This window comes from Panicum virgatum, chromosome 4N, assembly GCF_016808335.1.
Source record: "Panicum virgatum strain AP13 chromosome 4N, P.virgatum_v5, whole genome shotgun sequence".
NCBI classification, from domain to species: domain Eukaryota; kingdom Viridiplantae; phylum Streptophyta; class Magnoliopsida; order Poales; family Poaceae; genus Panicum; species Panicum virgatum.
Window position 1 is genome coordinate 9526612 of NC_053148.1, and position 18608 is coordinate 9545219.

The 18608-nt window shown below is 43.5% G+C and overlaps 1 protein-coding gene across 1 annotated transcript; it reads left to right on the top strand.

Annotated features, from left to right (window-relative positions):
- Positions 1–11661: 11661 nt before the first annotated feature.
- LOC120668644 (3-ketoacyl-CoA synthase 5-like) lies at positions 11662–13488 on the top strand. The gene has a single exon (XM_039948388.1). The coding sequence runs from the start codon at positions 11792–11794 to the stop codon at positions 13244–13246; it is 1455 nt and encodes a 484-aa protein (XP_039804322.1). The 5' UTR covers positions 11662–11791; the 3' UTR covers positions 13247–13488.
- The last annotated feature ends 5120 nt before the right edge of the window (positions 13489–18608 follow it).

Here is an 18608-nt window from a genome sequence, read left to right on the forward strand (position 1 = left end):
AAAAAATAGAGGCATTCCTATAAATTATTTTTGATAGTAGTGGAGCGGACCAAAGGATCTTGGGGCCTTTAGTACCTGGTAGAAACACCAACCGGTACTAAAACCATACATTAGTACTAGTTCATGTTTGCACCCGGTACTAATACCTCCACGCACATTAGTATGGGTTGATAATACCACCCGGAATGTAAGCTTTTTGTGCTGATTGGTGTTTATAAGTTCATAAGCCGTGGAACAAGAAAAGCTTGGTCCCCATATATAAGTCCGCCGATCATTTTAGCCACTTGTAGGCAGGTTAGAGAGTATTTACTAATTTTGTGGCATTTCAAGTTATAGCGAAGGGAATAACTGCTGATTGGTTACGTAGCAAATGGAACTCGTTGTATGTTTTAGTGTTAAAAAAACAAGACTTGTAACGCTCCAGGAATCGGCATCTCACACATGAAATTGATGTTGTCAAGTACAGTAGCATAAAAAATATGGGGCCATATGACTTTGCAATCAAACGGGGGTTGGCAGGCTAACTAGAATCTCCCATAATATGAACTACTACTCCTTCAGTCCATCCATCGTAAAAAGAATGCAATTCTCATTTCTCAAGGAGTCAAATAATTTTAGTTTTGACCAAATTTATATAAAAAATACTATCATTTATATCTCCAAATAAATTTAATATGAAAATATATTACATAATTAATCTAATAATATTATTTTGTAATATAAATTCTAATATCATTTTGTATAAATTTGGTCAAATAATTTAAAATTGTTTTGAATAAATTTAATCAAATTTGAAATTATTTGACTCCTCAAGAAGGGAGAGTTGCATTCTGTTTGGGACGGAGGGAGTATAACCAACGGTACAACTTTCACTAAATGATTTTGCAACTACTTCCTCGAATCTAGTAAGGCCAATCTCAGTAGGAGTGTCATTAACATTAAATATCACGACACATCAAATTTGTTGACATAATAAAGTTATTTATAAGGAGAGAGGAGGTGGAGTTTCAAGGGATGAGGGATGAGTGCCATCACCATGATACTCTTTCGGCACAGTTTTCAGTCATGATAATTGTACGATGATACCTTTTCATTGAGACTGGCCTAACATGAGCAAGACGATGCTGTTATTAGAATCATCCAATTGTGGAGGAGGTTTCCTACGGGATCGCAGATCACGGCATCGACGAAGGTCTGATTGGTGGATCCACAATAGAGCATGCAATGCAAATCTGATCGAGCTGTGGGTCACCCAATTGCAATTGCCGAAACATGTGCCATACATAGATTGAGTCGATCTGCGCCTAATTTATCATTTAAGCATTCACGGTTGGGTAATTACTCTCTCAAATATTGACTAGGCAGTTTCCCTCCCAAGAATCCTTCTCTGATACTTCGGTCGTCTCTCCAGTGTGCAAATCGAACAATACTTATTGGTAAAGACTCTATTACAGCAAGCCGTACAATTGTCGAGTCGCACGGCCGCTTCCATCTACCGTCCGCTCTCCATCCAACGACAAACACCCACACGCGCGCACATGCAGCTGATCGGGCGGCCCCACATTCTAGAAGGTGGTGCATTTCTGGATCTCACACCAGTTCATTTCCTCCCCCCACTCTCTCTCTCTCTCTCTCTCTAGGGTTTCTCTCTCCCCCTCTCGCACCCACCGGCGATTTCCTCGCACCACTGCCACCACCACGCGCATTTCTGGATCACGGCGGAGGGAGATAAACGGGAGCGCAGATTAGCACTAGGTGAGCCAATCCACACGCGCGCAGCATGCTCTAAAACCATGGCCCCAAGGTTTTTTCCATCACTTTTTGACTTTCGTTTCTCTTTTTTTTTGGGACGACGGAGGTTGCCAGCGGCGCGCTTCTAGAATCAGGCGAGGCATTCACAGGTGCGGAGGGGGACTACAACTTGCCAACTAGTTCAGGTGAGTTCATGCACCACGCGCCCCAAATCTCCCCTACTCGCGACCTCATTTTTTTTCCTTGCACGCGCCCCCGATGAAGCTGATCTGCGGCATGTATCTGTGATTAGGGGCGGAGAGCCGGAGACCGAGGCGTGCTTCTGGAATCCGGCAAGGTATACACAGGCGCGAAGGGGGACTACAACCTTCTAACCAGATCAGGTGAGTTCATCCACCACCCGCACACAAATCACACATGCTCGCGCTTTCGTGGTTTTTGTTTGCGCCCGAACGAAGCTAATATGTGGTAGTTGGTTGGGAGTGCAAATTTTTTAGGTTGAGTTGATGCACCTCACGCACCCCAAGCATTTCCTCTCACGCGTAGCATGTGTTTTGATTACTGCTCTATTCTCTGTCCCTCGTTTTTGTTTTCCGGCGGATCTCATCCACGAGTGGATTTTGATCAGAAGGGGGTTTATACGGTGGGTGGGATGGGGGGTGATGGGGGCTACAAGTGCAGATTAGGGTGTCAATTTTTTGCAGAGAAGATGTTGGACGGAAGTGCATATTAGATTGAGTTAATGCCCCCCCCCCCAAAACATACCTGCTCGTGTGCATTTGCTCTCTATTTCCTTTCTCTGTTTTCATCCCGTGGGGTGTGCACTTTTTATTCAGGCAAGTAGTTATTCAGATGGGATAGGGCTGCAAGCTCAGATTAGACGAGTTTTCACTTTTCAGCGCCAGGGGCACTGAATTTGTAGGGTATTTCGCACGCAGATTAGGCGAAATGCAGATTTGCGCTGAGATCATCCATGCATTATGTCTCTGATTTAGATCTCTATTTGTTTGTTTTTCTCTTCAACTTTTTGTTTCTAATGAGCTCATCTAGTGGTCGAAGAGTATTTTTATTCAGGCAGGGGCTATATTTTCAGGCGGGGTGAGACAGCAAGCCCATATTTAGCGATTTTTTTTTACTTTTTGCGGTACTCACCTATGTGTGTTTTGCAGGTTCGGCAGCGCGAGATCCCAATAGCCTTCAGTAGACGAGGCATGCCCGTTGCTAGTGGTTGGCGAGGTGTGTGGTGGTACACATCGAAGCTCTGGCCGAGCGGAGCTGATCATCGGAACTGTGAGCCAAAGACCGCTGGACTCCCACAATTTCTCTCTCCCCCACCGGATTTCTCCCCCTTATAGCTGGCTCCTCTCCCACCCCATGTTCCCCTTCCTGCGTAGATCCAAGCATCTGGTGCTTCCTCCTCTGCCACCCCCTGATGAGCTAACGGTGGGTTGAGGCCTTCAAAATATTTACATGTAGTATCCTTAGAACCAAAATGCCACCCGTAAGTCAGTAACCCATGCACCATATCTCAATTTTTATCTGGCCGGTAATTTTCACTTTATTAGATTTTTAGAGATTTAATGCAATACATAGAGGACAGAAGCGACAACAGGGATATGCTTCATCATCCAATGTCATATATGCTCCAAACAAAGATTTTTCGGTTCCTATGTTCAAAACAATATGTTACTTTTTTCAATAGCAATTATACTTATTCCTTATAGCATTTTTATAGCTTCCATTAAGCAATTTGCATATCTGATTTGGCAAATACGTTTCTTGTGTTTTTTATGCTATTATTAGCCTCTGACACAACTGGATATAATAAACTGAGATCTGCATCATTATATGATTCTGATCTATAAGCACATATATTTAACCAGAATGATACATCATATTTTCACCTTCAATTATAGGTTTTCTTTTCTCTTGTTTGTGCTAGATCCAACATTTTTTATGATATAAGTATCACTAGTTCTTTAGTTAGGCAATGATATAGATAAGAATTATGCAATAATATTATTTCAGACAGGCAATAATATGTGTTACAATAAGTTTTTTTGTAGAAGGTTACATACAGGCTTTTGCATGCTGCAGCTACAGAAGCTGATGAATCATCGTTTGGCAACTGTTGTAGCATATAGTATTGCAGTATGCTCAAGCAAGAGAAAGGGAACAAGAAATGCTTTATCTTGATGCCTGTGGTGCACATGGTAGAGGATGGATTAGCCAAGGGATGGCTCACTATAGGGGGCATGGAACAAGAGAAATGCATGCTCTGCATACTGCCTACCTTTCATGTGATACACTGGTGGATTTCTGGTCAGCACTAGGTGAAGAAACAAGATCATATCTTCTACTGGTAAGCATGGCTGTGCTGCAAGCAGGTGCGGCGTGCAGTGTTCGCTAGCTGGCAAACAAAAGCAGCGCAAATGCAGGAAGGTAGAGCAACACTGCAGAGGCTAAAATGAGTTCGATGGAAAGGAAAAGTGCAAGGCTAAGGCCAAATTGAGAGGTAAAGGATTGAAATTTGTAGTTTTTTGCATCTCCAATTTAGCATCAAATCTCACTTGGCTTTGTGTTTCTTATTGGTTTTGCTAAAACTTAGTGTTGGTTTGTACATGTGAGTAGCTTTTGGTCTAGTGGCACAAAATAAAACATCATTCGCACCGAGTATCCTAAATTTGTAGATCGTCTCTTGACATACAACTTCAAATTTGTAGAGATTCTCTATGACTTCGCACCGAGTATCCATGCATTATGAACTTGAGTGTTTCCACGCTGACACATCAGATCTTTGCAATAGGCATTTTTGTCAAACAGTAGAAGCATTTCAGTACTATCCATTAGGCAACTATATCAATTATAGAAGCATTTATCTTAGCTTGACTAGGCATCTATTTGTGTTTTAGCTTGTCTAGGTATCTATTTCAATTTTATGCATCATTTATCAACACAATCACAACTCTTTTCAGGTTTCGTTCCTCCTTGTTTCTTGTTCCTTAGGCCTCAACAAGATCACTCTCAGATTCGGCGCCGTACAGGGGCGAAACATCCTCCACACCGCATGGGCGTTATTTACAGGTCACCCTCACCCGATTCATTTCTGGAACATTCCGAAATGCTAGATCTGCCGAGCTAGGATTATTCTCTGAATTCCCGAGATGATCTAGGATGTGGTAGGAATCTTTCTCATTTCGGTCGGTGAAGAGAGGAATTGTTCTTCGTTTGGTGATTTGATGATGCCTTTGCGCAGCTTAAGAGTGACATGAACTACTGTGTGCCATCGTTTTAGGGATTTTGGGTGAAAATTGTAGTCAGCACTTGCCCCATGGTTCAGTTATTACGAACTGCCTACTGACTAGCAAATTGTTAAGTAGAACAATGTATCTAGAACTCCGTACATTTATCTGGAGTTTCTGTTTTGCTAAATAATAATTTAATCAGTGAGCTAGGCAATCTAGTGCATTTATTCAGACAATTCTTCTGATTTTATATACACAACTCAATGCATTTATCTAGGAAATAATGCGTTAAGAACAAGGAAAACTCAGTGAATTTATTTGGACAATTTTTCTTGTACATTTCAGTTACATGGAAAATAGTAATCATTTCTACAATCATCTTGTACATTTCAGTTATCTGGATAGTCTGTCCCTTATGAGTATTTTGTTTATAGGTTTTGCATGGAGCAAAGTCAAGTAGTAAGACCTTTCAAGAACTACAGGATGGACAGTTTTTGCGCAATTATTATATTTTCCTTGTTAGGCATCCTACTTGATTGCAAGTATAATTAACGTCGCCAAATTAGTTTTTCTACGCTCATGTCTAATTTTGTGCTGTGAGCTTCTTGCTGGATGGTTCCACACAATCTACCTGAAAACTTCATTTTTTGCTTCAAATGTCATCATGGCACTATACATATCTTTCATGTCTTGTTAACCAAAAAAGTATCGTCATCTATCTGTTATTGCTTACTGTGATAAGATTGTAAAAAAAATGCTTACTAATCCAATGCTTCATTATTTAGATCAAGAATGGTTTTGAGGAGGCAAGGACCTTTTGGTGACTGTTCAGTCAGCCATGGGGGAGGAGCATATGTGTGAGCTAAAGGACATTGCACTCAAGTAAATTCTCTAGAAAACACCAGCCTTAGAACAGAGGGACTAACTGTATTTGGTGCTTTTGTGCTTAGGTGCTATAGCAAGCTCACACAAATCTTGATGATGGAGCCATTCCATTTTTTTCAGTTTGGTGATAGAGGATGATACCTGAGATTTTTTTGTGAAGGTTTAGGATTTGGATGGTCAAAAATACATTTGTATATGTTCAAATTTGCTTACAGCTTTCCGAAGCTTAGCCTACCATGTCCCGAAAAGTTGCTTTTTATTATAGATGTTGAGTTAAATTACTAGTAATAAGACGATAGAATCTTTTGGAAGCAGGCAAAATTAGAGCTGGGACTTGGGCCGTGCCAATTTCGGGCGGGCTGCGGCACGATCATTTGGCACGACCCGAAGCACGGCACGGCACGAAATATTTTGGGCCGTGCCGGCACGACACGAACATGAGGGCCGTGCCGTGCCTAAGATCTCGGCACGATGGGCTATATGGCCCGGCCCGCATTTTGGGCCGTGCCGGCACGACACGAACATGAGGGCCGTGCCGTGCCTAAGATCTCGGCACGATGGGCTATATGGCCCGGCCCGCATTTTGGGCCGTGCTTGGGCCGGCACGGCACGAAAATAGCCTGCCAGCCCGCATATAGCCCGCTACGCTACTATGGTAGTTAATCTTCCTTTACAATTAAAAATCAAGTAATTTTTCCTGCCATACATAGTTAATTAGCTTCCTAATTGAGATATGTTGCCTTCCATATGACTGGGCAGTGGGCACCCATCCATGCATATAGTCGTACAATCCGGCCAATTGCCATTCCTCTCGTGATACACCATCGCACAAAAGAAAATGCCCCGGCAGAAACAACCAGCAGGGCGCCGCCGCCGGCGCTCACCTAGTCCGGTCGATCCACAGCAGCACTCCCCAGATACGGGAGACTACGAGGATGAAGAGCAACCTGGAGGCCCTTCTGTTCCGGAGAAACCAACGACAAGCAAGTTCTACCCTGAGACGCCGGCTGCCGGCAAGGATACTGCCGGGCCATCCGTTGTTCCCAGGGCCGGCGGCGCGGAATGCTGGAAACATTTCACTAAGAATATAGAAATGTGCAATGGTAAGTTGGTTGTAGTTTCTGCAACTTGTAAATATTGCAAAAAAGAATATTCTGCAGGATCACGTGGGGGTACTGGGCATCTTAATCGGCATTATGAGGCATGCTTGAAAAAGTATAGCAAGCACGAACAAGGCGGAGGAGTGCAAACTCAATTGAACATCGCAGCGGATGGCTCTGTAAGTACATGGGTTTATAATTCAGATGTTGCTCGTCAAGAAATTGCAAGGTATATAGCTGTGGAGGATCTACCCATTAGGATGGGTGAAAGTCCTGCTTTTGAAAGAATGATCCAACGTGCATTTTGTCCTCAGTACTCTAACGTGTCCAGGAAAACCACCAAGAAAGATATAGTCAAATCGTACCATGAAAAGTGGGATGCTCTAAGACAGAGTCTTAGTGCAGTAACCTTTTCTATTGCTTTGACATCAGATATTTGGACATCTTCACATCAGAGGACATCTTACCTCAGTGTAGTTGCCCATTACCTTGACAGCAAATACAGGCTAAACAAAAGGGTTATAGGATTCAAGGACATCGATGAGTCCCATACTGGAGAGGCCATTGCCTCACAAATTCTGGAGGTTATTCAGGAATACAAGATTGAAGATAGGGTTGTTTCTATTACATTGGATAATGCCTCAGCCAACACATCAGCCATGAACACCCTGGAACCATATATACAGAGCTACATTGGTGGATATGTTCTCCACCAAAGATGTGTGTGCCATATAATCAACCTCATCGTGCAGTCAGGTATGTCACAGGTAAGTAAACATCTAAGCAGTATTCGTAGTGCTATTCGCTTTCTTTCGACCTCTCCACTTGCTTACAGCAAATTCAAAGAGTATTGCAAGGTTAGAGGTAAGAAACCAAGAAAATTTGGCCTGGACATGAAGGTGAGGTGGAACTCCACTTACCATATGCTAAAGCAGGTAAAAGGGTACGAGAAAATTTTCACCAATTTTATCAATGCTCAAGATATAGGAATTGTGCTTACTAACACAGATTGGCAAGTTGTCGCAAGTTTATGTGATTTCCTCGAACCATTCTACAATGCCACAACGCAATTGTCTGGTATTTACTATCCTACTTCTCCTCTGGTTCTTGAATGGCTTATGAAAATTGTTGACACTTTTCAAGAAAAAAGTACAGACAGGATGCTAGCTCCCATTGTTGCTGCAATGAAGGAAAAATACTTGAAATATTTTGATGCTATCCCACATTTGTACTGTTTTGCTATCGTACTTGATCTGCGCAAGAAGCTAGATGGTTTAGACACTGCCTTCTGTTTTATTGGTGATGCACTTGATCTTGATTACTCATCTGCTTACTCACATGTGAAATCCGAGATATTTCGAGTTTTTGATATGTACCAGGATAAGTTTGGCCAAACTCGTCCAAGATCGGAGGCAGCACAGAATGAGAAGCCCAAAAGTACTGCAGCAGCTAACATGTGGAAGAAGCTGAAGAGCAGGGACTCTTCTTCATCACAGACGGCTCGATCATCTTGGAACCCCAGGGCAGAGTTCAATCACTACCTCGAAATAGATCATGTATCTCATGATCCACGGCTTTAGGAGGAGGATGACCAGATCGATCTTCTTGGATGGTGGAAGGATAACGAACGTCAATTTCCTGTGCTATCTCAGTTTGCACGTGATGTTCTTCTAGTTCCTGTGTCTACCGTCTCTTCTGAATCAACTTTCAGCACAGTTGGAAGAATAATCGAAGAACGGAGGTCCTCTCTTGCACCTGAGATGGTTGAAGCACTCACATGCCTCAAGGATTGGGAGGCAGCAGATACACGACAACAACATCAACTAGAGGACCAAGAGATTGCACAGGCGATGGCAGATCTTGAGCTCGAGGATGAGGAGTAGTGGTTATGTTACAGTAACAGTACACTGTACTCTTTTCCTTACTGGGGAGCCCTGTCATGGGGTGTAAGGTTTTTAACGAGGCAGTGTACTAATGCAAAATAAAATTAATAAAGCATATGTTTTCCCCAATTTTGTCTCTTCTCGTTCTTTATAAAGTTTACTTACTTTTCTTATATTATTTTGAACATTTTTTTCTCATCATGGTAGTAGTAGAAATATATAAGCGTGGTAGGTTAGTCATGATCATCTCTTTTTGTAATGATGATTAAACAAGTACGTAATTAGAGGGCCGTGCTTGGGCCGGCACGGCACGAAAGCGTGCCGGCGTGCCATGGACCATGCTTGGGCTTGGTAAAAGACTTGTCGTGCCAGCACGGCACGGCACAATGTGCCGAACGGGCCTGGAAGTGTAGACCCGACACGGCACGAGGCACGAGAGGGCCGGGCCGGGCCGGCACGGCACGGCCCAAGTCCCAGCTCTAGGCAAAATAGAAGGTAGCGGTAGTGCGGATTTCGTTCTGGCAGGACTTTAATCTTAACTAGTGCTAGCTGGTTTTTTATTGCCAGAAAAGGAAAGATTGCATGTGGGGGTGTTCTCCTTTCCAATAAAGGAGCAGCCGTAAGATAAGCCTATATTACGGCCTGCCGTAAGTTAGCCGCATCCATACTTATTTTCTCTTTCCCGGCCTCCAGTTCTGTTTCCTCGCACACTAGAGCTGCATGTATATAGGACCAAAACTCCAACGAAATTGAGCAGGCTAGTTTGTATTCTATGGCCTCTCCACTCAGTTTCATGGTTTCCAGTTGATAACTAGTGAGGTGATCCGCGTATTTACGTGGCTAGTATTGATATTCTAAATATATCTTGCATTTGTTATCCAATTATTATTCATAAACTTAAATCTTTTTCATCACATGCTACTTGCTTCAGTAATTAAGAGTGCTTCTCTGCTGCTAGTGCAGTGGTGCCTTCTTTTTCCTACATCTTTATATGTCAGTGATGTGGCCGCATGATAAGCGTACAACCCTAATCCTATCAAGACTGCCTATCGAGGATCTTAGCTACTATCATTCGCTAGTTGTAGTATTAGTAACATGTTTCTTATCTGCGAGCCCTTGCAGTAATACTGCCCACTGCTCAGTTCAATTGACTCAGTTGTTCCTTTGCTAGCCTCTCTACTTTATGATCCTCTTTGTCATCTGTTGCTACAATGTTTAATTTTGTCTTCTGTTGCATGGTGCATGGCGCCATGCCTCCATGGCCCAGTTTCTGTTGGGGAACAAACGATCCAAGTTTCTTGGTTTTTGGAAGCCAATAAATCTCCATAGTGCAGAGCGCAAGATTTCGTTCAGAATTTTAGCAACCTATATTCATGTTCAAGCCTGATGAGCTTACTATACCAATCATGGCCTGATCGATATTATCCTGGTTCTTGATCTGCTTGTGGTGTTATTTTTTTAAGCTTGTGGTGTTAATTGTGAGGTGCGGTAGTGTCTTGTAGCAATGTCGGCAACAAACATTTGGAGTAATGTCAAGGACCCTCCCTCGGCAAGAACATGGATGCAGGAGGATTGCGAAAAAGGGTTAGGTTGGACATGCAATGACCTTGTGCTTGTATTAGACCTGCGGACATGCACGTTCAGACATTACCAGTAGGCACTAGGTGATAGACCCACGGAGGGAGGATGAAGAAGTTTGTGGCGCGGCACTTACCTTTGCTCTTAGCCTCCAACTCTATGATCCTCATCATTGGTCAAACTTTGGCCACCGTCTCATCACGATCACTGTAGGTCAGGTGGTAGTCAAATATAGTGCAAAGTCTAAAATTATCTTATTTATTTTGACTAATAATAATATAATCGGCATTTGCGATTTTGGTAATATAATAAGATATATTAGTGGTAAAACATGTTAATTATTTGTGTAGCTAGTATCCTATAGGTATGCACGATATGTAGCTTGATATGCAAAATGATGGATATATTATATTTATAAATATAAATATATTTTAATGGCACTGGTGGATAATTTATAAACATGTATATGAGTATTTTAGGCTAATTTTTCGTAATGACAGTGGTGAGTAATTTTAATTTTTTTTCTTTCTCGGATTAACGTGAAAATTTCTAGACCTTGAGAGCGAATGTGGAGGCTCCGTTTGTTGGCCAAATAATAAGATAATAGATAGATTAAGGGGCCTCCTCCAAAGGATGGATATAGTTGCTAGCTTATATATCTAAGGGACAGTGCAAGTAGGGGTGGTAAAGGGCCCAACATTTTGAACTAGAAAATCTAAGGATCGGGCCCTAAAAGGGCCGGGCTCTAAACATATGTATTTTTGAACTAAAAATTTTAAGGGCTTTATTGGGCTGTGAAGAGGCCATTAGGGCCATGGCCCATTACCACCCCTAAGTGCAAGAGATATATTCTCCAACAGTTAGGGTCACTAGCTCATACATCTAGATAGGCCCACATATCATCCTCACTAATTTAGGGATATGTGCATAAGACTATCTCTTGAGTAAGATAGAGCTCTTTTTTCTCTCTTCTACGTAGATAAAAAACTAATGTGGCATAGTTATGAGCTTGCTGACTCACCTCCTTTGGAGGAGGCCTAACTCTTACTATGTGGGAAGGGAATGCATTATCATGTGCCAACTGCCAACTGAAACCCCTTGGTCGGTTGTTGTCACTTTGAATTTTTAGGAAATGTTTTAAAGATGTAGGGGGTATCGACAACCATGTACTTAAAAAACCTGTTCTAACAATCTGTTACTAGCGAGCACTACAGAGTGTGTGCATTGCTGGAAAGGTCTGCAGCCTTTAAAACTCGGCCTCCCTCAGCTTCGATCGATCTCGCCATGCTCGCCTCCGTTTTCATCCTCGTTGCTTGCTGCACACAAACAGTAGAGACAAGCAAGCACCATGACGATCTTGTCATCTTATATCAGATCACTCCACGAACACGTTCTGAACACTGTCATTCCACTCATCATCACAACCGCCTTCATCCTCGTGGCTGCACGGTTTGGTTTCGCTGAGCACACAATCTTCCATCTCCATGCCACGCGGTACATCTACTACCTGCTGCTGCTTGTTGTCGCCTTACTACCACCACCAGCTGCGGCGGCAGTTACTGTCTTTTTCCTTGTGAGCCGCCGCTCACGCCGCAGTGTGTATCTTGTCGATTATTCTTGCTTCAAGCCAATTTCCGACTGCCGGATTCCCATGGCCATGTTCAGAGAGTACATGGCGCATTTCATGCCGTTCCTCGACGACCGCAGCATCCACTTCATCACACGTGTGCTCGACACCTCTGGCCTTGGTGAGGAGACCTGCTTGCCCCCTTCCCTCCGTTACATACCTCCGAGCTTCGGATTCAGCCATGCCCGAGCCGAGGCCGAGCTGGTGGTCTTCTCAACCATCGATGACCTGTTACGCAAGACACGCATCAGCCCAACTGCAATAGACATACTGGTAGTCAACTGCTCCCTGTTCTCCCCAACCCCATCCTACAGCGACATGATCATGAGCAAGTACAAGCTCCGCGACGACATCCGCAGCGTGCACCTCTCTGGCATGGGGTGCAGTGCAGGGCTCATAGCCGTGGGGCTTGCCAAGAACCTGTTGCAGGTCACGCCGAATGCGGCGTGCGCATTGGCGGTGTCCACGGAGACGCTCTCGAGCTTCATGTACAAAGGGAAGAAGCGAGAGATGCATCTGCCCAACGTCCTGTTCCGCATGGGTGGGGCGGCGGCGTTGCTCTCAAACTCTAGGAACAAGGCTCGATTCCGGCTCAAACACCTTGTGCGCACGAGTACGAGCACCGAAAGCGCGTATCGGTCGGTGATACTAGATGAGGATGAGGAGGGGAACTTGGGGGTTAACCTTTCCAAGGACATCATCGGTGTCTCTGGTGATGCATTGAGGAGTGGTATCAGTGCCATTGGGCCCCTTATCCTCCCAGCACCAGAGAAGCTACTGTTTGCCCTGTCATGGATGGCACGGAAGGTTCTTGGTGGCAAGGTAGTGCAACCGTACGTTCCAAACTTTTGCAAGGCGGTTGAGCACTTCTGCATTCACCCTGGTGGACCGGCAGTGATCAACGCTGTCCAAAAAAACCTGCGCCTGTCTGAAGCCCTTGCCGAGCCATCGAGGATGACACTCCACCGATTTGGGAACACGTCAAGCAGCTCTCTGTGGTACGAGCTAGCGTACATCGAGGCTAAAGGTAGAATGCAGAAACGGGATCGAGTGCTGATGATTGCCTTTGGTTCAGGATACAAGTGCAACGTTGCTGTATGGGAGTGTATCCAACCATCAGATCATGCTGATGGGCCATGGAGTAAGTGCATCCATCGGTACCCAGTGAAAGCATGACTGAGCTGTTTCTCTTAATGAAACACGCGTTTAGCCGCGTTCTCTAAAAAGATAGCATGGTTGAGCTAATCGCCACTTGAGCGCTGAGGGTATGCAAACCCCCCCAAGCCATCCGACCTTGACATATTAATAAGATTAAATGACATGTAAATCCAATGCAATTATATATGCGGAGTGACAATAATCCAAGTATTTTGTAAACTGAAGTAAAGAGTGTATGTCTTGGAATTATAAATATAATGTCGTTGTTTTGCACCAGTATAATATAATGTCGTTGTCTTGGAATTATAATAACTCTCGTCCTGAATTTTGAAAAGAGTACAGACCCAATTAATTAAACTTTCTAGGCCACCAATTTGATTCCCTTGTATAGAGAGATAGATTGCATGTGTATAATGTATGGATCGGATGTGTATTAGTCTAAGCCTTGAGGCTGAATATATAGGGGCACATAATTTGAAGGACAAGTAGCCTCTCCTACACATATGATAGGATACGGATAGAATCCTAATTCGATTCCCTTGTAGAATTAAATATGAATCAAATCAACCCTAGTCGTTGAAATGGTAATTTCAGTCTAAAATATTAAACCGGGCACACACTGATCTTGCAAAAAACACCTTTATTAGACTATGTGAGCATGATGCCCTCCAAAAACACCATGAAGAATAAATCACCAAAGCCTGGATTAATAAACTCTTAATCTCAGGTCTAATCCGCTCTTTAAATAATGAGCGAGTGACTATTTAACACTCGAGTAAAAAAATGTAGTTCCATCACTCAATTTTTTGAGACAATAGAATAATGAAGCCACGTAGCAATGATAGTTTAGAAAATTGAGTAACGGTCAACATAGAAAACACTCGATTTTGCCAACTAACTCATGGGGTGGGAATCGGCTGAAAATTGGGTTACAAATCAATAAAAAAAGACCCACCTATACACATACAGTAGAACTTTTTTTTTTGAGACGGGTGTTTCATTCGTTACTCATGAACAATGTTACAATAAACTCATGAACAATGTTACAATAAGACACAAGGTGTCTCAGAACAAAATGGTGGGGCTATAGACTGCCACTCACCCACCATACTCGCACTAAAACACCTATAAGGTCAGCTCATGAGCCACAATTACGCCTAGTTACACCCATTGACATAGCAGAAAATTAGAAAAAGCTTCAAACTCAACCCCGACCTATATGAAGATTCGAATAGGAGCTGGCCGAGAAACTATGCCCATAGAACAACGACCAACATTCTTGCAGGTGGGATCGAGCCGAAACTTCCTCATCCTTCCTGCTCCACGAAAGGATCCATCCGAAAACGAATCGAATGGTCCAGACATTCCTCTCTGCCTCGCCACCATCAACAGCAAGCAGCAGAGGGAAAAGAAGCCGCATAGGATTCATCGTCACCTCCTCCATTCGACCAAAATCAAATGGAAAAAGCAACAAGAATCCCCCGGCACAAAATCCGCCGCCAGTGAACAACGCACCGACGCGGAAGAAGAAGAAGCCCCAGGAGGAGCACAACCTCCACCTTAAATCTTCAGCCGAGGCGATGCCGTCGCCATCACCGTCGCCGTTGAAGACCAGGGGAAACAAAAGCTTCACGCCGCTGTCATAAGCACCACCTACGACGCCGGGGAAGAAGGCCGTCCTCCCGTCGGAGGCCAAAGACGAGATCCCTTCGCAAGGGAGCGAAAGGATCCGACCCAATCTCACACAAGAAATCGAGCAAAAGGTCTCACCGGACATCTTGTGGAGAAACAAAATCCACCTCGTCGATGCGCCGACGCTGGACATCAGCAAGAGGAACAGAAGCCGCAGCGGACCAAGGAGCATCGCCTCCATCCGAAGACGAACAGTAACGCTGGCTTGACCCCGCCGGCAAACCCTAGCTCCGCCGCCCGGCGGTGGCAAGCAGTATTTAGGCCTAGATAAATATGTATCTAACCTATCTACAGCCGCGCGGAGGTTCCGCGGTCCATCTCCCTCGCCGATGACCGGCCGGCCGTCGAAGAGGAAGAGGACCGGCGAAAACCCCGCCGGCAACGGCGTGCGCCTCGAAGTCGCCCTCTTATCGCCTCAGAATGCTGTAGCAAGAGGATAAGGACGGGTCCGAAGTAAGGATTGCACATATACAGTAGAACATATCTTGGACTTACAAAACACTACAAATTGTTTCACTATTTTGATATGAATGAAAGTGATTGCACCCTATGAAACAAAAAGAATATTTAATATTTTGATGTCACAGAACTATCGGCGTCGATCACTATGAGATAGAGAAATGGCACTGAATACACATGCTAGTCCGAATATCAAAGCGCAGATAAAAATATAACTTCATAAGTTCACCCCAAACAAACTAGAGGCGCACACAATGTTGGTCTTGAAAAACTGGCCCAGTAGCTAGCCGGTTTGAAAAAAGAAAAAGTCTGTTTTACCTCCTTCAACTATCATAAAAATTTGGTTTTCCTCCCGCAACTACAAAACCAAATACTTCACCTCCCTCAATTTTTCAAATCGTGCATTTTACTTCCCTCGATTGGTTTTGAAGACCGTTTTGCTACAGTAACCGCGGTTGCTACAGTAGCAAACCAGTCTTCAAAACCACTCGAGGGAGGTAAAATGCACGATTTGAAAAGTTGAGGGAGGTGAAGTATCCGGTTTCGTAGTTGCGGGAGGAAAACCAAACTTTCGTGATAGTTGGAGGAGGTAAAACAGATTTTTTTACAGACAGGATATAGCCACGAGTCTAACCAATTTGTTGCCATTTACATTCTTCCAAAAAAAATGACGCCCTTTACATGGCCACAAATGAGTAGGATGGTGACTTGTTCATTCACAAATACAGTAGCTACCGAGACCGATCAGCCTCAGCTTGGTCGTATATATGCTCGCTGAACTGATCAAAAGATAGATATCTGGAAGGTGCGCTGAACTGAACCATCAGTTGTTTTCGTTTCAGTTAATAGTAAGACTCAAAGAAGGTAAGCTCTTCAAAGTAAAGGGATTAATACTTAATTGTTTGCCCGAACCATTACTGATTATGAGGCAGTCAACCCGGTGAGTCCGTTTTTTCAACTAATCATGATGCAAAAAATTAGCTACCTACCATAGAGCCATTGGCAACATGGATGATACTCCCTCAATCCCAAATTATTAGTCTCTTTTACTTTTATAGGTTTATAAGATTTGCTATGCATCCAGACATATTACATATATTTTTTAAATAAATATTACATATGTACAGTATAGATTTGTATCAAAGCCTATAAATTTAGAAAAACTAAAACAACTTATAATTTGGAACATAGAAAGTACTACTATATCGTTGCTGGTCATTCTTCTGAGTTAAAAATAAACTCCTCCCACAATCCTGAGGTGAAGTAAGACGGCAAGAGGGTATAATAAAGCACTGCACAAACAGTTAGGGGTTGTGCAGAACCATCAGTCCATGTCGTTGATTAATTAAGTAATAAACCACTACTAAATGTGTATATAATTATACACGCAGTAGCTACAGACAGGGTTTACAAATCCGACCGGTCCGGTCAAACCGCCGCCCTCCGGTAGCGGTTTACCGGACCGGTTTGACCGGAAACCGGTAGAAACCGGTTGAATTCAAATCCAAATTCAAAATCGCATGTGCAACCGGTTTCGACCGGTATACCGACCGGTTTGACCGGTTTACCGGCCGGGATGACCGGTATGGGAATTTTTTATTTTTTTTAAATTCAAATTTGAATTTTGAATTGGGGCCGGTAGACGGGTTTGACCAGTTTACCGTCCGGTATGACCGGTTTTGGAATTTTTATTTTTTAAAATTCAAATTTAAATTTTGAATTGGGGCCGGTCAAACCGACCTAAACCGTAACCGGGCCGGTTCCCACCAATCAAACCAGACCTGTTCCCACCGGTTTCGTTAACCTGCCTACAGAATAGTCAATACAGAAATTGCGACATATGGACATCGTTGATGACAAGCTTCTGGGCAGCGTCGTCATAAAAACAATAAATGTGACGGGACATGATGGCTCTGGACACCTAGCACTTGCAGTCTTGCAACAGGTCACCCACTGGCAAACTGGCGCAATTGTTGTAGTATTAGCAAAAAGTGGTTTTACATTTTTTTTGTCTAGATAAAGGGGGAAAAACAAGTTTTTTTTAATCCTTGCATGCATCGACGATACATACAGCCACAATTTATTATTGAACAGGCTAATTATGGAAGAAAAGTATCAAAAGTGGCATTTAGAAATTATGACTAAACCACCACTCATTTGGCAAAAACTTGACGTGGTCATTATCTCCAAGGAATGGGATGTCTTCCGAAATTCTTCCCTTTGATCCTCAACAATCTCTAGAACTGCACCTGCACTTTAGTAGTTAGAATTGAAATTTCTTTGAGTCGGATATAAGGCTTAAACTGTTATTATATACTACATCCGGTCATTTTTAAATGACGTCTCCGACAGCTAAATTGAACCACTCGCAAGCCAAATTTGATATCTAAAACGACATGTAAAGTTGACCGGAGGGAGTATGAGCATATATATAGGCGTGTGCACATGTTGTCCAGATATATCATGCCATTTCACGTTCTAAAACAAATGAAAGAAATGCAATCGCATTAATTTGGATTTGTTAATTTATGCATTTATTAACTGAGTGATCCACCCCCTTACAAATTAAAATTTTTAAGCAAAGTCAGATGGAGACATTGTGTACCAAAATTATAGTGTTTGATGAGATCTAAAATTCTGTAGTTGACAAATTTTTTAGTTGAGATTGTTTTGGAATCCAAGTATTTAATATAGGATTTAGAAAAATCAATATAAAAGAATAGCATTCCTTTACCCGTCACAAAGTGACTATGTGATCTGGTGGCAAGGAGGGGTAACCACTACTACAATACCTAATAATCGAAGCGGGCAAAAACTATAAACCGAGACGCTTTTCGCAATCATCTCGGACCAAAGGTCACGATAAATGAACTGTTTTCCAAGGCAGTTGCCTGACCGCCCCGATTAATCGAATAGAGAAAAAAAGAAAGTCTGTGGGCAAGCCCGCTAAGCCCATCCACGGGCCACCGCTCCGCGCCCAGCGCACCGCCACAGCCGGATCCGGTCCGCAGCCCCCGCGCTGCACGCCACCAGCCACCACTCCCGACCGCGCCGAGTGAGGGAGAAGGGAGGCGGGCTCAGGAGGAGGGAGAGGGATCACGGTTGTAGGGGAGAGCAAGGGGCGTGTAGGGAGAGGGAGAGAAGGGGCAGGGTGCGTGGGTGAAAACCCTAGTATCCTGTTTATATATGATAAGAGCACTATTGGGTCGAGATGGAATGTCTGGGCTCT

Bases quoted from the DNA above. Each gene is read 5' to 3' on its own strand.
- LOC120668644 (XM_039948388.1), top strand. From the start codon at position 11,792: ATGACGATCTTGTCATCTTATATCAGATCACTCCACGAACACGTTCTG.